General features: G+C 43.7%; 1 protein-coding gene across 1 annotated transcript in view; it reads left to right on the top strand.

Moving 5' to 3' along the window:
• INPP5D (inositol polyphosphate-5-phosphatase D) overlaps window positions 1-13784 on the top strand; it is a 49683-nt gene extending 35899 nt beyond the window's left edge. Inside the window, exons 14-28 of the mRNA XM_030954685.1 lie at window positions 357-453; window positions 1509-1647; window positions 2313-2421; window positions 2577-2665; window positions 2900-2981; window positions 4142-4231; window positions 4389-4502; window positions 5632-5714; window positions 6727-6814; window positions 7530-7679; window positions 8453-8546; window positions 8780-8887; window positions 9402-9671; window positions 11622-12198; window positions 12887-13784. Coding sequence (XP_030810545.1) covers window positions 357-453; window positions 1509-1647; window positions 2313-2421; window positions 2577-2665; window positions 2900-2981; window positions 4142-4231; window positions 4389-4502; window positions 5632-5714; window positions 6727-6814; window positions 7530-7679; window positions 8453-8546; window positions 8780-8887; window positions 9402-9671; window positions 11622-12198; window positions 12887-12889 — 2093 coding nt within the window. The 3' untranslated portion in view covers window positions 12890-13784. The remainder of the gene's footprint in view (window positions 1-356; window positions 454-1508; window positions 1648-2312; window positions 2422-2576; window positions 2666-2899; window positions 2982-4141; window positions 4232-4388; window positions 4503-5631; window positions 5715-6726; window positions 6815-7529; window positions 7680-8452; window positions 8547-8779; window positions 8888-9401; window positions 9672-11621; window positions 12199-12886) is intronic.
• The last annotated feature ends 7198 nt before the right edge of the window (window positions 13785-20982 follow it).

Raw genomic sequence — 20982 nt, 5'->3', positions numbered from 1 at the left:
GTTATATTTTACCCTGTAAGAGAGGAAGTCTATTTGTGTGTATACTTAGCACACACACACGCACATATATATATGTATATTTATATTCCCAGCAAACACTTTTGACCGGCTATTGGATTGCTCTTTCTTGAGTTTCACAAGGAAGTTGCACTTCTCTCCCTTCAACTAATTTTTTAACACCCTTAAAAATTTGCTGCCACAATCTGTGGTGTATGCACTAATTTTTTCTGTGTTAAGCGAATTTCTCTTCTCCATCCTCCACTTTACTTCACATGTGCTAGGTGCTTTATTATCTTTGCTAGACTCAGCCTGGAGGTGGATTAATTTTTTGTCATTTTTGGTTTCCCTTTTGCCAGGTAATAAAGGAGCAGTGGGGGTGTCATTCATGTTTAATGGAACCTCCTTTGGGTTTGTTAATAGCCATTTGACTTCAGGAAGTGAAAAGAAACACAGGTAAGATACATCCTCCCCTCTCAAAAATTTCGCCCTGAGCCAGTGTGAAGTTCTCTGGGCCATGTTTGGAAGGAGGGCCCACCAGACAGGCACAAACATGTTTTCTTGACCATAAAGAAATTGTTCAGTGTCTCCTGGGAGGGCATTTAAACAAGAGACTTCTGCTATGTGACCATAGCATACAGGTGCAGGAGAAATGGATGGGAAAATTATTTCAGAGCCAAGTGTAAAAGTCTCACAACACTTGCATGACCTGTCATGAAAACCCACTGCATGAGGAAAACAGTTCCATGATCTACAGTGTTTTGGAGAAATGTGGGAAGGCTTTTCCCATCCCAAAATAATGTGCTGAAGGGGACTGTCTTCCTTCTCACTGTAGGCAGTCCTGTGAGCCCTAGGACACAGCTGAGAAAGATCCCTCAGGAATATCAGGAGGGAGGTGTAGAACAGGAATATCCCCATGGTGACTAATTCTCTATACCCAGCTGTGAAATAAGGGTTTGTGGATTAGGCAGGTTCTGGTCAGCACAGGACTGGAAGGCAAAGATCCTGACACCACTGGGAAATCAGTGTCCGCACTGGGAGGAGCTGGAGCAGTTGAAAGGAGTGGTTTTGAAAGTGAGGAGGACTTGAAATGAAGAGTTTGGCCTTGTCATCCTTTCCTGGTCCAGGAAACAGATGGTGTGGGATTTCTGCACAGAGTCTTTGCTACTGATGAAGTTAATTTCTATTGAAGGGTTCCTCAGGGCCTGGAAGAGGTGCCAAAATCTAGTTATGTGTTTGCTGCTGAAATCTGAAGGAAACAATCTAATACTGGGTTTCTAGGACGTGTAGCTCAGAAAAGCACAGCCCCAGAAGGCAGCAGAAGTGGCTTCAGGAGCACATTCCCTGGGCCTGTCTGCTGGGGTGGCAAGTTCTCAGTTTCTGATCTGCTCCTCTGTAGCTCTGAGTTGGAGCAGCTCCCTCCTGGTAACGCTGCAGCCTCTGCCATCTCAGGCATTTGGAAATTACACAGCAATTTAGGATGTCAGGCAGATGTTTTCTTGTCTTGACAGACGCAACCAGAACTACACGAACATCCTGCGCTTCCTGACCCTGGGAGATAAGAAACTGAGTCCATTTAACATCACTCATCGCTTTACTCATCTTTTCTGGCTGGGAGACCTGAACTACCGTGTGGAACAGCCCCCGACGGTGCGGGACGCTGCAGGAAGCCCTGCAGGGACAGCACACTCTGTTGCTATAGGAGTGCTCTCTTCTTCCAATCTAGGGCAACATGACAAAAAGAGGGGAGTCAGAAGGGATCCCCAGGGTGTGAGTGTGGCCCCAGTTGAAGGAGAGTAAGGAAATCCCTTTTGCCCTCTCTAAGGATTAATGGACCCAGGAATGGCATCTGGCACACTTTGCTGCTTCAGGCAGCCTTGGTTCCCCAAACCTCCTGACTTTCATTCCCACTGTGAAAAGCATCTGTCCCTGAATGGCTCAGTCCAGAGATTGCCTTTCTGCTCTGGTTGGTGAGCTTGGAATAGCTGAAAGAGGCCTTCAGGCAAGCCCTCATAAATACTGGCTAGGTTTCAGTATGTGGGAGAAAACACCAAGCTTGGTGTCGATGTGCATGTGGTTGTGAGTGTGTGTGTTTTTGTGTAGGGGATGTGTGGGCATTTCAATACCTGTTTTGATAGACAAATGTTCAGCCACACAAAAAAGGCTGGGGCTTTTCAGTGACAGGAAGGACAGGGAAGTGGCAAGGGCTTACAGCTCTGTCAAACAGTTCAGGAGCACTCACCAGTTAACCTGTGAAGGGAGTATTTGTAAGAGGTTTTGCATCATCTGCAGCTCTGCTGTTTCCCTGTTGTCAGGAAGCAGAGAATATTATCCAGAAGATCAGGCAGCAGCAGTATCCGGAGCTGCTGGCTTTCGACCAGCTTCTCCTCGAGAGAAGAGACCAAAAGGTGTTCCTGCAGTTCGGTGAGATCCTCTACTGGCTGGCAGGTTCCTCTGCTACATCCAGCAGCTTTCTTTGCCAGCCTCAGCATGGGGCAGGGTGTGAAGGGCAGTGGCTCTCTGGCCCAGGTGAGGGATCCCAATGGCCAAGCTGTAACCAAGTTCTTTCTCTGTTTTAGAGGAAGAGGAGATTACTTTTGCTCCAACCTACCGCTTTGAGAGAGGCACCCGGGAGAAGTATGTTTACACCAAGCAAAAAGCTACAGGGGTAAGTTAAAACTGATTTCCCTTCAGGGGAATGTGCACAGCTGTGACAGCAACTCCTGCAGAAGAAAGTGACCTAAACTAATCTCTGTGTTTTCTGCCCTTGTGTTTTGAAAGGAGTCAATATAAACAAAAAGACCTGACACAAATATATGGTGCTTGGGTGAATGAATTTCCTATTCTTTTGTGAACTGGCCCTTTCCATTCTTCTTGACATTACTTCTCCTTTGGTTTGCAGATGAAGTACAACTTGCCATCCTGGTGTGATCGAGTGCTCTGGAAATCCTACCCCATGGTGCACGTTGTGTGTCAGTCCTATGGTGGGTGGAGAACAGATTGTCGATAGCAAGACAACCAGTCTGGAACGGAAATTATTCAGAACAGAGTCTGTAGGATCTCCCTGCACTGCCAGGCACTCAGCATAGAGGGACCTGATGTTAAATGAGGCAGAGGGGAGCCAAACTCTCTCTGCCTGTAACCTTACAGGCTGGGAATTCATTCTGTTATTCTTTTATATGCAGAACACCACCTGGACAGTTGCAGCTGTCCAACTTTAGACTATGCTGTAGGATTATTTTACACCGGTTATTTCTTGGCAGCAACCACCACTTTTCCTGTGCAGTCACTACCAGGAACTCCTGACAGTGAGTGCCAGCAGGACAGACCCTGTGTGCACAGTCCAGTCTGCAGAGACTGGAGCTGCAAACACATCTCTTGTATCAAATCATATTCCAGAAGAACTGTGTGGTACCAAGAGCCTGTTCCCTTTCCTGCTGAGAAGCATCACTAAAGTGCAGTTCAGGGAAGAGGAAAAGCGCACAAAACCTGTTTAATAAAAGACTCAAATACCAGTTCCTAAAATGTCATCAACTATACATAGGACTGAGCATCTGAGTATGCTGTTCATGGTTTCCTATGCGTAGACTGGGAGCAGGGCTGGGAAAGTCTCTCAGGGATAAAGCAGGCTGATCTGATCACAAAGCCCATGATGCTGAGGTGTGGGGTTGAATTGGCCTCTCTGAAATAACTGGGTTTGCTGGAACTCTGTGTGTGTTTAGATCCAATCAGGCCTTGGTCACCCACTGTTAACTTTGGGCCAGAAGCTGCTTTATAGCACTGAAGCAGCACCAGTGTATTCTTGTGTGATTTCCTGCCATATTAGGGCTATACTTGGCAGGGCATGTTGCAGAGGTAACCAGGAAGCCTGTAAGGGCTTTTTGTACTGGAGGAATCTAACACTGACAGTCATCTACAAAACAGTGCAGTAAAATGGTGTCCCTTAACTAAATCTTTCTGTATTCTGACAGAAGAGTCACATTTATGTGTACTGACAGGAGAGAAACACTTTATGTAGAGAAACACTTTTGACTAGAGACAGTTACCAGAGAGACTGTTACATTTTCTGGAAGATTACTGAATAATACTTTGGCAGTGATCTCCCTGGAGCAGGGCAGTAACTGTCCTCCCTTTCTCCTGGCAGGCTGCACCACTGACATCATGACGAGTGACCACAGTCCTGTGTTTGCCACCTTTGAAGTGGGAGTCACCTCACAGTTTGTTTCCAAGAATGGTCAGTCAGTTTGGGTGCATGTGTGCCATCTTCACTTTGGATACAGAATGCATTGCTTTGTATATGCTGAGAGAAGAAGCTGATTCTTTAAGAGTCCACTCAAAAATGCCCTCTCTTTATTGCCTACTGAAAGTGACATTATTTTCCTCTTTCCTAGACTCCAAATACACAGATTCCCAAGGGGAGATAGAGTTCCTGCACTGTTACGCTACTCTGAAGACCAAGTCCCAGACCAAGTTCTACATTGAGTTTCATTCTAGCTGCTTAGAAAGTATGGTTTGCCCAACTTTATTGTTTCTGTCAAAGTTTTCTGCATGTTTGGATTAGTTCTCCTTCTTCTTTCTTTGATCTAAAAAAATAGCTACATGGATCATTCGTTCCAATGCAAAAAAAAAGGGATGTCCTAAAGATTTGCTGCAGTTTGCAAGATAATCTATACTATCAGCAATACACTCCAAACTTCACAGCCAAGGTAGCTGTAATCCATGCTTAGACATGTAGCCTTCCAACAGTTTTTCCACCTTGTTTGTCAGTCTGATAATTCCTTTCTTGATGGGAAACATATATATCTTGCTTATCACACAGAAAATGCCTACATAGTAAAGACATGATTGATTAAATTTCTAATTGTGCCTGCTACAAATGATCAGGTGATTTCAAAATGAAGCATCTGCATTATCCTAGCAAAAGTAATTTTAAATAATTTAATTAACGTGGTGTAACAAAATATAAGTCAGGGGATCAACTAAAAGGGAAATGAATGCTAGTGCTGTGACTTTGTAAGTGGGACTGTGTACCCTGCAGCACCACAGATTTCACTGCCTGTGCCCATGCTGTGGGGCTGAGTCTCAGCTGTTTATGTAACACAAGCCTACGTGCCCTTGCTGTGGGTTTTTTAAAGCAATCTCCCATCACAGAACTGCTCTTGTAAGTGGGACAGCAAGCCTTTGGTGGATGCTTCATCACATTATCGCATGTCAGAGCGCTGTGTCAAAGACAGTTCCATAAAAGATTATTTTTTGGCTGTATAAAAATTTGCATAAATTTCTATGGAAACAGTGTATTACAAATCTTAAATTAGAACTTCAAAAGTATGCTATCTTGAGTGGCGTAGGAAGAGCTGTCATGTTCTTATCCTCCGGTCCATGTATGCACTGATCTCCTCAGTGCCAAGTTTAACTGCAAAATGAAACCATTTAACAATGCTCTAGCAAAACCACTCGCAAATTTACTGTGTAAAAATTCATCCAAAGCTCAGACTTTAAGCTTCTTAATACTTTTAAACATTTGCGTCCAAGTAGGAAAAGAATTGTAGGCTTTTTGGAGACATTGTGAAGAGGATTTGTAGCCCAGTTCTTGCTGTCTCTCTCCCGGTAAACTCCTTTCTTGTCCCTTTGCAGGCTTTGTAAAGAGCCAGGAAGGAGAAAATGAGGATGGAAATGAAGGGGAGCTTGTGGTAAAGTTTGTCGAGGCACTTCCAAAGGTAAACTGGGACAATACCTCCATATTTGTATGGAAGAGAAGCTTCCGCTTTCATCCCATAAGCAATGTTAGGTCTTTTACTTTCATAAATACTACTTTCAGGAGCATTGTTGTGGTCTTGTTTACACTTAAAGGGACTGTAAGAATGCAGGATGGGCTTAGGCTAAACAGAGTATGTTGTAAGCAGGAAAGGACTTTCATGTCAGTGTACTTACATGTCTATGAAGAATTTTGCTGATATGGTTATGCCACTCAGGACCATGACTTTTTTCTCATATTTTTAGAGAACATTTTGCTGGTTTGAGCAGGAGCCTTTTTTTTTTTTAGTTTTAAATGGAAAATAAAACATCTTAAAGAGTAACTCTGCCCTGGAGTTTCTTTGCCTGGTCAGATAAAACTTCGGTATATTTTAGAAAAGTTGATTAAGTGTTTTTTACCTGTGTTAAAAAGAACATCAGTCCAGCAGTTGTATTCTGGGTGTCAGTGTCAGACACAAGTCCTGTCCTTGAAATCAGAGCTATTCTTCATTTCTTGGCATGATGAGAGTTGAAAGAACTACAGGAGCTCCTGGATTTGGAGCAAATGTGCATGTCAATACCCTTCTAAATAGCCCAGAAGTGCTGACTTTGGGAAGAGTGCTTTACGTGGAGAAGCTGGGGAAAGGCTCTACAATAAGTGATTGCAACAACAGCCACGCAGATTTTTGGGAGCAGACGGTAATCAGAGTCCAGATGCCTTCCTCCTCAGGCAGTGTTCAGTCCTGGACTACAGGAGAAAACTGCAGCTCATCCCATGTGTCAGATTTGCAGCATTCCATTTACTGTGCTGGGACTCAAAGAGTGCAGCCTTCTACCACAGATATCCAGATATTATCAGAGGCTGATCCTGGAGGTGACATGATACCCTCATGGGTTTATCCAGCAGGGTTTTCCTCATTTGGGACTGAGTCCCAGGGAGAAGTGTGCTCCTGTCAACCATGTGTTATATTGACCCACCTTAACTTGTCTTTGCAGCTGACTCCAATTATTTCAGACCCAGAATACCTACTGGATCAACATATCCTGATCAGCATTAAGTCATCAGACAGTGATGAATCTTATGGTAAGTGCTTAGCTCTAAAGTTCTGGATGAGTTAAAAGCTACTTAGATTCTTCCAAACTACTGAAAGAGTGGGAGAGAATAGAAGTAACTCCTATAGACTGAATATCTATGATTTAGAACTCAACATACACAGAAATATACATTCACTGTGGGCAATACTTTGTGAAGTAATTTTGATTAAAGGAATATGAACTCAAAGCAACAACCTGTGTGAGCTTTACCAGCTCTGAAAGAGCAGTGGTTTAAAAAGAAAGTCCTTTACAGGAACTAAATCAGGAGTCAGCATGTGTAAATACATTTAATCAGAACATAGAAATCCTGTTTCACTTGCACTTACTTGAGGCATTTCTCCTGGCTACAGTATTTGGCTGTGCTTGTGACTCCCAGATTGTCACCAGCCAGAGAATGAAGTCCTGTCCACAGAATGCTCTTTGCCTAAATCCCACTAACAGCAATAGCAGCCATAGGCTGTTTTCCTTACCCGGAGTGGAAGCTCAGAACCCTGAGGTTACCCACAGGTAACTTCAGTGCCCAAATCATTCACATACACATGAAGTGAAATAAATGCCCCTAATTTCTCAGAAGATATTCTGCTCCTTACTGTGCTCCAAAGCAGTAATTACATACCTGTCAGTGCATTGGTAGTAGATGGCACAAAACATTTCAGTGCTTTGTTTCTCAGTCCCAGCCTCATTGTCTCCCTGTTGGCTTTTAGGGGAAGGCTGCATTGCCTTGCGAATAGAAGCAACAGAATCCTTAGCTCCTATCCATACTGTGCTCACACACCATGGAGAGAAAACGGGGATCTTCCAAGGTGAAATCAAGTTACAAACGTCACAGGGAAAACAGAGAGAGAAATTGTATGGTAAGGAACATCATATCTCTGCAATGCTCACCTCAAAAGATTTCTGATAACTGTCAAGGAATTGAAAATTATCTCTGCACTGCCTGTAGTCACAGAGAATGCTTTTGATGTTGAGTGCAAGGAGGTGTGAGTATGGTTAGCTCTCAGGAGCATACCTGTACTCTTTCAGGAAGACAGAACAATTGGATTCCGTGGGGTTTTTCATCATTCAATAAATTCAGCAGACTGAGAGAGCCCCCTGTCTGTCACCTGCACTGGTTTTATTGAATGGGGATCCCTTACTTCCACTTGTGACATGGCACACTCCATGCCAAGCTCTCCTTGCTCCAGTCATCCTGGGGAGCAAAGAATATGTCAGGCTCTCAATGAGCAGTTTCTTAGCTAGAAGATCACAAACTTTGCTTTTTTCACCTTGCTATCTGTTGTTCTCATTCAGAGTACAGAAGCAGCCATTTACAATTATTCATTACATTTACAATTATTCTCAATGGTAAAGTGACTGTATGTGGCTGTTTGGTGGGTCGTGACCTTTGTATTTCAAGACACATTTCTTCTTCTGTCAACAAGACATTACATGTATTAGTGGGTAGTTGAAAACATAACAGCAACAGCAGTTTAAAACTGTCCATCACTCTGATGGACAGTTTTAAACTAAACAAAAAGAGATGCCTTGGACAAAAAGATATGCCTTAATGACAAAAAGAGATGCCTTAATGAACAAGAAAACTTGAGCAGACAGACTCTGGAGATATGTGTGCCCCTTCCTCCTTCAGATTTTGTCAAGATTGAACGTGATGAAATCACTGGTCAGAAACCAAAGAACATCAGCAGTTTAGAGCCTAACAAAGACTGGGATCCAGCTAACAGGTAAAGGGCAAGTGGGTAAGTGAGTTCCAGGAAAATGGTTGGTGCCATATATGCAAAGTTGGGCTTGATGTGGGAGCAGCATCAACAGGTATGCTGAGCTCTGGGAAGCTGCTTTATGGCTTTCTGGTCAGGACTGGTCAATGCTCCTGTGCCCAAAGCTTCAAAAGCTGAGAATGCATTAGCCAGAGTGGGTCCCTGAGCCCTCTTTAAAAAGGCTCTTCTATTTCTAACAGAAAGTCAAAATCTACTCATCTGGTGGCCAGAGAGGCAGCAGCCATCGCTCGCTACTGGGGGAGTGCTGTCACTTCTCCAGACAGCCTGGGAAAGGAGGATATTTTACGGTAACCTTGCCACCTTACCTCTGACAGCTTGGGGTGGGAAGCTGTGCTCAAACTGCCTGGCTTTTCCTTTCCAAGAGTCACAGCATGAGTCTGAGTAAGGCTGTCCTTTCACCTTTTTTTCACTGGGGCTTTTCCTTGCAGGCAGCTTCTGGCTGGGCCCAGAAACCCATGACAGCCCCTATATGTGGCTGCAGAAGCTGAGTGCTCTCTGCAGCCTGGAAAGGGAAGCATCTGCTACAGCCACAGGAACTATTTTGGGGGTGGGGGAGGTTGTCTTGACCCAGCTGCTTCCTCTCCAGTGACCAAGGGGAGTGAGGCACTAACAGGACTCCCACTTTTTCCCTGATTCTGAAGCAACAGTGACAAAAAAAAAAAAAAGTAGAAGAAAAAAGGCAGGTAGTATTGAATCTAAGCAGTCAGTGGGTACTAACTCCTTTGTAGCTGGCAGGGGGACAAAAAACCCCAAACATATTTGTGCACGTGCCTCCCTAACAATATTTCTTCTCTTGAGCAGGTCCACCCCCACAGACATCAGCAACCCCAACTACCTGGGCATGGCTCCCTTCTCTCAGCAGCCCTCTGCAACCTGCCAGCTTAAGCAGACACCTTCATCAGAGCAGGCACCTTCCCTCTGGAACTATGAGCAGCAGTCCAAAGAGAACACCTCCCTAATGGGGCAGAGTCACTCATCCTCCACGTCACCTTCTTTGTCACCTCTATCTCCAAAACCATCCCTCCAGCCTACAGCAGGCAGAAGCATTTGTAATTGGAGTCAAGAGTACCAGTGAGTGTTTGAGTTTTGCTCTGAGGCTGGGCTCCTCTCGTCATTCTGCACAGTCACTGTTTCATTATCTGTTTAGAGAGTTCAAGGTGCAGCATATTCTTTACATATTTTATCTCTAGAATGAGAAAGATAAGTGAAGGCCAAGTGCAGACAGTGCATACTCAAAGAAAACTAGTGTAGCAGTTCCTCAGACTTTTGTGAAAGGAAAGCCAAAGATAATGAGTTAAACTTACAATTGAATAATGGAGTCTTAGAATCACAGAATGGTTTAGATTGCAATGGACCTTAAAGCTTATCTCATTCCACCCCCTGTCATGGGTAGGGACACCTTCCACTATCCCAGGGTGCTTCAAGCCCCATGCAACCAGCCTTGGACGCTTCCAGGGACAGGGCAGCCATAGCTTCCCTGTGCCAGGGCCTCAGCACCCTTTTTCCTAACATTTAACCTAAATCTCTCCTCTTCTATTTTAAAACTTTCCCCTTCTCCTGTCACTATCTGCACTCTCTCTCCTTTGTGTAAGTCCCCTTTAGGCACTGGAAGGCTGCAGTGAAGTCTCCTTGGAGTCTTCTCCAAGACTCCTGAACAACCTGTTGTCTCAACCTGATATATAGGTTTAATTCTCTACCAAAAGAAGAGAAGCAGAAGTTTACAAAGTTGACTGTAATAACAAAGAAAAGGGGGGAGTGTGGCACCCACCCTTCCCCTGGATAGGAAGGAGAGGTCCTTTGTGTGTTATATGTGAGGTACCCTTCACTGAATTTCTACTGGCATGATACAAGTGTCCAGCTGCTGCAGAAGCTAGACTCCATGTACTGCCTCTATCACAAGCCTTGGTGCAGCATTTCCATCTGGCAACTGAAAATATCCCATCCCTTCCCAGCTTAGTGAGGTGACGAGGCTACTTCACCCTAGTGCATGTGTGCAATCTGTGTCCTTGCTACAGACCTCTTCACATCCAAGAGACAGCTGCTCTCTGAGCTGGGCTGGAGCTCCCTGGTAAATGGGTGTGGCACTCTGGAAGTCCAAATTCACAGTAGTCAGAGCTGCCAGCACTGCTGGGGTCTGTTCTGTACCTGGCAGTGCTCCATCACGGCTCAGCTCTCTGCTCTGGCATGCGTTGACTGCCAGAGAACAGCTTGAGACACGGAACACAACTCATTTGAAGACACCCAAAGAACATGTGCCACTCACCTCCATTCCACTCTGCTCAGTGATATTGTGGCTGATTTTTTAAGTACTTTGCAGGTGAAAGCCTGGCCAAATCAGGTCGAGTGATCCAAACCCATAGGACTTGCTGTGTCCCATTGTACGGCTGTGCTGTCATTCCAAGCTGAGCTGCAGCTCAAAGGGCTCTGCTGGGAATGCACATGGATTGTCTCACCCTACAGAGCTATTACTCTTATACTGCATTTGGGTGCATTAAGGAAATTTATCCCTTCCTTAGGAATACCATGCTGCATTGGTAGCAAGAGGAGATTGACCTAGTTGTAAAATGCCACAGTATAATGTGAGCTCTTATTTTAAGCCTCTAGACTACCATTTCCATCCTCTCTGCGAGATCTGAAGATTAATATTCAAATTCAGATTTGTGTGTGTTGCAGAGTCATCAAAGGACCTGGCACAGTTTGGCTCGGTAGTTTATCTGTGTTTAAAAAGAAGCCAAACATTGCTTTGACAGGACTGCAACCTAGCAGGGAGTTTACACAGTGCTATGCATATCTGCTCTCTGCTATCATGTTACTAATGATTAAACAAAGTAAAACTCACTTCTGTTCTCTCTGTTAAACAGTTTTGTTCTCTCTCCCCAAGTTTGTTTTCCTGTTGCCCCTTCAGGCAGTCAGTTTAATTTGCTCACACTCATTTACTATTCATGTCCTCTCTAAATCAGTCAGTGACTCTCTTGCCTGCTCTTCACAAGTCTCCTTTTCACCCTACTTCCATGACTGCAGGCCGCCTGATGTGGGGAAATCCACAGCAGAGCCTGTGCTGCAGGAGGAGGGCCAGCAAAGGCCAGAGATGTTCGAGAACCCACTGTATGGCTCCATGAGCTCCAAGGGCAAAGTGGCCCTCAAGAAAGAGCAGGAATATCCCAAAGCCTTGCGGAAAGAGCAGCCGCCACTGCCTGAGCAGAGCTGTCATCTCACAAAGCCACAGGAGCCTGAGTGCAGCAAGACCTCTGGCAAACAGCCATCACCACCTTTCCTGGTGCCCACACAGCGATTCCGGTCCTACACTTCATCCTGCCAATTGGAAGAAAAGAATACAGGGGAAAAGAGTCAAGGCAAACCAAAGATGACAACACCACTGGAAAACTCAGCACCGCTCAAAAAACTCGTGAAGCCATCAAGACCTGAAGTCAGCCTGAGCATCCAGGGACAGCAGAACAAGCCACCCCTTCCCTCCAAGAGCCGGGCAGTGCTGGACATGCAGAACTCCAAGGGCCGCGATTATCGGGACAGTTCAGAGCTGCCGCACTCCGGGAAGCACCGGCTGGAGGAGGGCCCCATCAGCAGGACAACGACACCGGTGCGTTACTCGGGGGATGAATGGGGTGGGAGATGTCACTGCCACTGGAGTACTATTGGCTCAGTCACTAAGTCCTCACTCCATGGTTCCTATCCAAGCTCAATGCTGTCCCACAAACCTACAGGGCTTGCAGAGCAAGGGGTGCCAGGGAATATCCTAAAGCAGCATTGCTGCGGAGGACAGCATGTTGTGAAACTATGGCCTTGGACTGTTTAAGCCTGGTGGTCCACAAGAGGAATGCAAATAGTATGTTGCTATGTCTTGTTTTGGGCATACTGTGCTGTTCCTGAAAGTGGTTGATCCTGGCCAGACAGCACAAATCTGTAGTATTGGGCAATGGGCTTTGCTGTAAGTAATAAACAGATGATTAAAAGTAGTTAGTAGTTAGTGGTAAACACTTAGCAACTTAGAACAGTGTGTCCAAAACCATTACTGAACCCTCTACAGAAATAATCAGACATATACTTTCCTGGGCTGGTGGGTTTATTTGTTGTAGTTTGGTTTAGTTTTGTGTTGTTTTTTGGGTTTTTTTCAACAGAACACAAGAGCTGTATGAGGAGTAGGGGAGGCCTTAGCAAGTGCATTTGGGAGAAAAATCCCACTTGAGCAGGCTGAAGGGTTTTTTCTTTTCCATCAAAACTTGTAAGATTGACAGTATACAAGCTGATGTCTTCTCTTGTCTCTACAGTGAACATGACACAGCAGCTGGTGGTACTCTAGGAGGAATCCTGATGGGAAGAATGATGGAGACTACTGCTTTGTTCACACTGATGTCCTCTAGTCTGGTTCTAAAAAAGACTGAGGAATTTTATTTTTAAGGGTGCAGCCCTCCCTGTGTTTATGAAAATGTTCTAGCTGAGAAGCTTATCCTATGTTGCTCAGAGCAAGAGGGGCCAGGACCACAATACCAAATGCAAGTTATTCTTTTGAGTGTCACTGGTACTTCCATGCAAAGGTGGGTGGCCAAGTACATGCATTAGTAAATGTTTTGGAAAAGAGGACTGTACGGTACAAGGACTAGGAGATGGAAAGGGTGCATTGAAAAAATAAACCCTTCCTACAAAAGCAAGATTTCTCTTTTGTGTTACAGGATTCCTATTAAAGAGTGATATGTAAAAGAAAGCCTCTTAAAAGCGGTACAGCTCCAAAAGCATGTCCTATCCATGGAGCAAGGAGGTCAGGGAGGGTGGGGAGAGTCTGAATAGCAGATACTGATGCAGGTCACACACCCTCAGTGGAGCCAGCCTTGCCTGGAGGTCGGGGCTGCATCCCTGCACCACCCAGGGGACACAGCAAGTGAGGGCCAGCCCATGGCACTGTGGCTCCTTTTCCTTCAAGCAGGCCCTGCTTTGATAGCCCAGCAAACAGAGGGAAACACCAGAACCACAGGCAGAAACAGGGCAAGAGGAAGGGCCCGTGGGAGCCCAGGAGTAAAACTGCCTGCAGGGGCAGATAGCAGCACCCCAGCCTGCCTGGCAGCAAGCACCCTGCTTTGGAGGACACTGGCCAGCTGGTTTTGGAGCATTCTTAATAGACTAATGCTGACCTTACTGTACACTTTTGTCTACTGAGAATGAATAATGTTAACATACTTGTAATTTCTGTTATATTCGTGTTAAGTATTAATGCTGTGGTTACTATTAGACTAAGCCCATTGTGACTTAATCACTGTTATTGTTTCCATGTTGATTACTTAAAAATAATAAAATAGTCACCTTTCTGGTCATTCTTTATTGAAAATTCAGAACTGCCTGTCACACGATTCAGCTTTAGGTGAGTGTTACACCAGCTTGCTCAGTGAGAGTAGTCCCTGCCCAGAGAAAACACCAAAGGCACCAAGGAGAGCAGGGAAGGCGTGACACAGATGACTGAGAATGCATCTGCACAGACCTTCTGTGGCTATAGCTGCTTTGAAAACTACAGGACCTGTTAGCAGGTACCGTTACTAATTGTGTGAGTGTAGAAAAGGTACAGTAATTTTACTGGAGGAGAAGGGGTCAAGCACAGGCTTGTTAGAATGGGTGGAAGAGGACAACCTGTAGGTAGAAACCTTTCAAGAAGAGATGATTTTTTGCTCTGCAGGTTGGAGTTTCAAAGCATCAATACTGAAGCACCTGGCTCTACAGCCTACAAATCAGCAAGAGAGACCATGAGCTTACACTCCTCTTGCTTTATTCAGCAGAACTCTCTCTGTGTAATCGCCATAATTCAGTAGCTGTGGTATTTTGGTGGCCCTGAGGAGCATTTCACTTTTCCAGGTTGCAGAAGAACTTGTGTGGCCACTGAGTAAAACCTTCCTGGAGCAGGTGAGCTTTCTGTCCAATACAGAGAGTTAGATCAGCTCTCAGTAATTCTGGGCTGTGTTCTTCTATGTGTGGAGATGGAAATGGGATGAGCTTTCTATTAAAAAGTTACCTTCTCAACAATGAGACAAGCTCAGATTTTTTTGTTTTATCCCCAAATCCCTAAACTGTAAAAAATAAAATCCCCAAAGTCTAGAAACTAAAAGCTGGATATGAAACAAATATAGCTTCCCGTGTAAACATTCTCCTGATTGAGAATGCTGCTTAAATTGTGCACAGATTTACAGATGAACAGATTTTGAGAACACTGGACTTGCTAAGGCATAAAAATCCATCCAGGTACTTAATTTGGTCTGTCCTTTAGAAAGGCATGTTGCTGGGGAAGAAAAGCAGCTCTCTTCTGAGTTTCCAGCAGAAAAAATATACATTCCTATTCCTATGCTAAAAATGGATTGCCTACCCACTTGGGGTTCCAAAGACAGTCTGATGGAATGCTGTCAAATGCCACCAGGTTTTGTGCAAGTGGACAGTGTTCAAAAGAAGGCTCTGTAAAGAGCTTTCTGAAGCCTCTCTGGATGGGAGTCTTCTGAGGTGAGCAGCTTAGACACGGAGTGGAAAAGTGGGACAAGTGGTGAGACACTACACAGTACTTGTCTCTGTGCCCAGAGTGGCTGTGCCTTGGGATGGTAGAAGTGGTAACAACAGCTGAGGGAGCTTGGCAGATGTGAATATCAGAAAATTGAATTTAACAAATAAGTCTGGTGCTTCTGTTTGTTATATTTAATTTTTAATTTCTGTCACAAAGCCTCTAAGATGATATCTACTGGTTTTAATGCCTGTATCTTGAACCACATGAAAGCAGAACTGAACACAAGCTGCTACTTTTTCTGACATCCCTGAGCCTGACTCCCTCTTGCCAAACTAGGCACATTTCTCTACCCTCTCTGCTGTTGTCCAGTTAAGCTCATACAGGCAGTATGAGCAAAAGACATAAACTGAAGGATATGAATTGTCCAAAAATGTACTGATTTCCCCCAGATGTATTATCTATCCATAACCTTCCGGCATCCTTTATTTTAAGTTCTTAAAATAGCTGGAGTCTTTTTGTACTTATTTCCATGGAGACCCAGCTGTCAAAAAAGCTTGGAACTTTCCAGCTACAGGATATTATGTTGCAGAACACAGTAAGTTTTAAACCTCCCATTTCCTGCCTGCACCTGTTGCACCTAACACCAGTTTCCTTGTCCTCTCAGTGTACAACCACCACAGGGCACCTTTAAGCCTTTTCCTGAGATGTTGTGGGCGACACATTTTCTTCCTGATAAAGGTGTGGTCTTAGAGAAAATGGCTCAAGGAAGAGGAAAAAAAAAACAGAAGGAAAACCACATTAAGGTGAGTTACTCACTCCAAAATAGCAAGGGGATAATTTTGATGTTAGAAATTGTGTTGCTGAAGCCTGTAATCTACTGGGACCAAGCACCCTTTTTCTGTACAGCTTAAAACTAACCATTTAGTCAGTATCCTCCTACTTGTTTTTAAAATGAAAGGTTTGCTAAAATTTTACCACGGTTTTCTGTTGTCCTTGTGACAATACAATAATAGTCCATGTGATTGAAGGGATGCATTGTCCAGAAATTAAATGATTCACCCCTGGACCAAGCTCCTTATTTTTTAACATTGTGAAGGCTCAGATATTTATGTGTGAATAAACTGTGGGTGTCAGGACTAACTGACCAAGATGATGCAGGACAGTTCCCAGAGACCTCCTCACCAGTATCAGCAGATGGATTGGAAATAGACAATAGCCAGATATTTCGCTTTTATTTTTGTAGTCTCTTCCAGAGAGAAATTGACACTTTCCCCTCTGGGACATCTGCCAACAAGACTCTGTCCCTGCTATCATTTGTGATGTTCCTTGCTGATAACACAAATCAAAGATGCAGCCAGTGGGCTGAGCTTGGGGAAGTGACGGGTGCTGCAAGGCCTCTTGATCATCAGCTACATCTGCTGCATCTGTGTGGTGCTCATGTGGTTGAGGCTGAAGTATTTAGTGACAGGGTCAATAGCTTTGCCTGTTCTCCATGCCCAGCTGGCACTGTCTCACAAGCTGGTCACACCTGCCACCAAAAGGCTGCTGCAGTCCCCAGTGCATTCCTGCAAGGCCTATGGAAGGATTAGTTATGCAAGTGCTACAGAATAATCCAAATACTCCTTTCAATGTGCAGGAAGGTGTTAGCTGCAGAGGTACGAGATGTTCTTTCTAAATATATATGTAAGCAAACATCAAGTTATTACTCACATGAATATGAAAAAGATTCTCCTAACTCTAGAGTGTGTGCATGGTGTTGTTTCAAATGAGGCTTCTAATAAGAAGTATTTTAAGATTGCATTTGTGTTAAACTACTGAAGTTTCTCAGAAATTCTTTCAGAGTTGAATCCCAGGTTGACAGAAGAGTGAGATTTCTTTTTGCCTACTGTAATTTGCCATATTTTTTCTGCATTATCTTATTATGCATCATCACAAAGCATTATCTCATTATGCATCACCAAATTTCCCTGAACTTCTGTTCTCAGTTCATTACCATTATTCAGTTTCATTAATTTTACTTGCAGATAATCTTTGTTCTAGCTCCCAAGTCAGCTAAACTAAAGGATACTTCAGTGTATCCTTTTAGATCAAAGCTAACTGACATTCTTCTGTAGCTCTCAGAAAACTGTGATAAGAACTCTTTTACAAACCCCAGTATTGCAAAAGCCATCTCAAAAACCAGACATGAGTCTGTTGAATGTGGCGCTTGTACTGGAGAATTTCCAGAGGCCCATCCAGACTCAGCTATTCCATATTTGTGTGGTTCTATTTAACTGAGACTATTCTGTGCCAGGGATGGTAATCTGCTACACATTACAGTTATTATTAACATTTTACTGTGTTTTTTCCCAAGGTCTGGTCTAGACTACATAGAAAACAAATTAGTCTCTCTTATCATTAAGTATTAGATTACATTATAACTAATAGAGATGGCACAGAACAGGCTAGTAAATGTTGGGCTGGAGAGAGAATGCGTGGATGGAAAGGGATGAAGGTGTCCAGCAATATGCAGAAAGGTTACAGCAAAGCAACAAAGACTTTATGGAAGGAGAGGGAACCCAGCAGAAGGGAGGTAAAAGCTCTCTCTCATAGAAATAGATCAGACAAGGGAAGAGAGTAAAGGTAGCAAAGAGACTGGAAAATAAAAAGAGACCTTTGCAACAGAAAGGATGGAGAGTTAGCACAGAATTTATGTCTACTCCATACTGCACAGTAATTTGCACCTTGACATTATGACTTGAAGTACAAAGAAAATGACCAGGTATGGGACCTGTTCCCTCTTTTCAAAGGTAAACTGAAGATCCAAAACAAAGCTGAATTCGAAAATTGAGCCTAACTTTGGGAAGAACACTATCCAGTATCTTCCTGGAAAATTAGCATTTCTGGTTCCAGTCAGGAAGCAGTGAAGGAAGTAAGTGAATCTGAGCTCCAAGCTTCAGGGAAACATCCCATCAGAACCTGCTCCATTCACCTCAGAGCAGGGATCTGTTCTGTCACCTGAGTGTCATTTACAACACAGCCAGCTCAGAATCAGAACCGCGCTGGAGGGGGCTCTGATGGGACCCTGCAATCTATTCATCACAGCATCAAAGAGTGAAATACAGAGGTCAGACTCACTACAAAACCCTTCACCATGTTTTCAAGTGGCCTTATAATCCTCCAGCAGCAGAGATTCTCATCTGCCTCAAGCAGCCTGTTTTGAGCTTCATCAGCTTTTACCAGCCCTTCCTCATCTCTAGTGGCCATTCTCTGGGTTAACTTTAGGCCCTTTCAGTGTCATCCTGTCCCATATGAACAAGCAGATCAGGGCATTGTCTCAATTTTCCGACATGCATATTTACATAGTGCTGTCATGTTTCCCATATGTCTTATCCTTGTTAGGGTAAACAATTCCAACTGTCCAAGTCCTTCTTCTGGATCAAATCTCCTATATACATTTGTCATTCCTGCTGGGCTATTTTGATATTGTCAATTCTTCCTGAAATGTGCTGGCTAAAGCTGGGCATGTCTCCACCAGAAGTCTTGCTTTTCCCTCTATGGATGTGGAGCGCCAAATTCCTTGGAGGCACAGTTTTTGTTTTTTCACTGCAGAAGCAGCTTTCTGACAAGCAGGCTAATTTGGTAGTCTGAAATTTTTAGTTCTGAATTAAAGTGTTGAACAAATTGCCAGATTTTGATGTTGCTGGTGGCAGAAAGGTGCTCCAAGTGAAAAAGCCACTTTTCAGCCAGAACAAGCTGTTTTGTCACACGTTCTTACAGTTCTTGGGGATATAAGAGGAGAGCAGGATGACAGATGATGACATGGAGCAGGGGTGTGCTATTGGAAAGACTTCCAGAAACCTCAGATATATTTAAGAATATTGTATTCGAGTGGGAAAAGCATTTTTTGTTAGCAGGTACTGTAAAGACAATCAGGATGTCCTGCCCACTACAGAAATCACAGATTACAGAAAGGTAGACATCTGTAATGTAGTGTGATTTTTATAAATTCAAACATATACAGATGACAATTAATTTAAGTCCTTCCATTGGAACATTCTAGCAGCTGCTGTAAACAGTAAAATGTGCAATGTTTGATATAATTCATTTATATAATGCTTGAGGACACATTATTTTCCCCCATGTCTTTTCTACTCACACTGATTCTTTTTCCTGCCCTGCTGAAAGAAATAGGGGACAATTATTTTCCCTCCCAGTTTTAGTGAGAAAAGCCTGCTCTCAAAAATGAGCTGAAGGATTTCTTTTGGAGGGGCTAAAAAAAAGCAGACGGTTGGCAGTTCAAACTCAGTGAGGAACTTTGGGACTGATTATATATTAAAGCCAAGGTAGAAGCCTCAGGAGAGGAGTTACTGAGTCTGATCCTTGTATTTCTGCATCTTTGCCTTTCCTTTTTCCTCATGCTTCAGTTGCTTTCCTCTTTCTCTGCAAAGGATAAAGATGTAGAGAAGAAGATTTGACAGGATGAATTTCTCTCAGCACTGCCCTTCAGGAGTTCAGTAACTATAGCTGTAGAATTAGGACTTAATCTTACAGTTGTTATAAATGAGCCAGACCCTGAGTGGCAAAGAGTTACAAAAGTTTTATTGAGAACAATTAAAAAATCCACAAAACAAAAGGGACAGCGGTGGGAGCATGGCCAAACGCCAGAGGCTCATGCACAAAATGGTGGCTCCGCCTTTTATACCCCTGGTGTTGCATCAGCTTTATGCATATTTATTTTGATTTTACACTGTCCTGCCCCATGTCACTCTTTTTGGCACTGACAGACTTTTGTCACTGTGGTCATCAAGGTTATCAAGAACTGGTTGGAGTTCTACTCCTTTTAAGGTCGTGTCTCAAAGGTTTGGCTAGCAACAGCTCCCATGTAAACTCATAGATCCACATTAAAACATACAAAACCATCCTCACAACTAGGCCATTGTAACAACATCAACCACTTTATAACATATCATTAATATTAACATTATAATATTTAATATCAATTCATATAATACCCTGTGAAAGCCAATTGCCATTAACTTGTTTCTCACAGAGTTACAGGTAATTTTAAGTTTTTAAACAACTAATTTGATTTTGTGATGTATAAGTAGAATGAAATAGGCTGTGTGCTTACACTTGGCCAAATCAGCTTTACAGAGAATGCACATAACCTCATGCATTGTGTACTTTGTAAGTCAGAGCATGAACTATTATTAACTCAACCAGCAGCACACTCTCCTCCAGTCTAATAATGTAGTGAATCATCTATTTCACGCTGTTACAATTTCATAATTGCATCTTCATTTACTTACTCAAAAGAAAAACAAAGCAATTTAGGCAGTCCAAGACAAAAAGCATTATGAGTTCTGCCCAGCTTCTAATTAAATTACAATAATATGGTTACCTAACACATTACTTGGGAAGTTAATGTCAGGAAAATCCACAAACGCCAGAGGTTTATGTCCAAAAAGGAGACAGAAGAGTCCTTCAACTTAATTCGAATGAAGGGAGAGAGTCCACTGGGCCATACAACCGCGGGCTTTTCTCTCTCAAGGCTTCAGCGGCGCAGCCTCCCTTTCATCCTGAACCCCCAGTGTGTGTCCCTCTTCCTTTCCCCACTGGCTGAGCTGCTAGCAAGGTTCAGCCTTCCCAAACCACTTACCCCATATTCCCCCCCTGAACCTGGCTTTTTATCCCAAAGTTCAGCCTTGTGCAGACCCTTGTCTGTTCCATGAGCCCAAACTGTCTGGGCCTGGAACCTGCTCCGCAAAGTCAGTAGAGACATCAAGACCCATTCCAAAGACGTTAATATCCATTCCTTCAGCCATCGAATTGTTTATGAAGACGTAAGCACACATCTTTCCTCTCATTAAGCAGTTGAAAGTAGAGCAGTGGAGTGAGCTGTTACGGATT

This window comes from Camarhynchus parvulus, chromosome 9 (assembly GCF_901933205.1).
Source record: "Camarhynchus parvulus chromosome 9, STF_HiC, whole genome shotgun sequence".
In the NCBI taxonomy this organism is placed as follows: Eukaryota; Metazoa; Chordata; class Aves; order Passeriformes; family Thraupidae; genus Camarhynchus; species Camarhynchus parvulus.
This window is presented reverse-complemented; position numbering and strand designations above follow the sequence as displayed.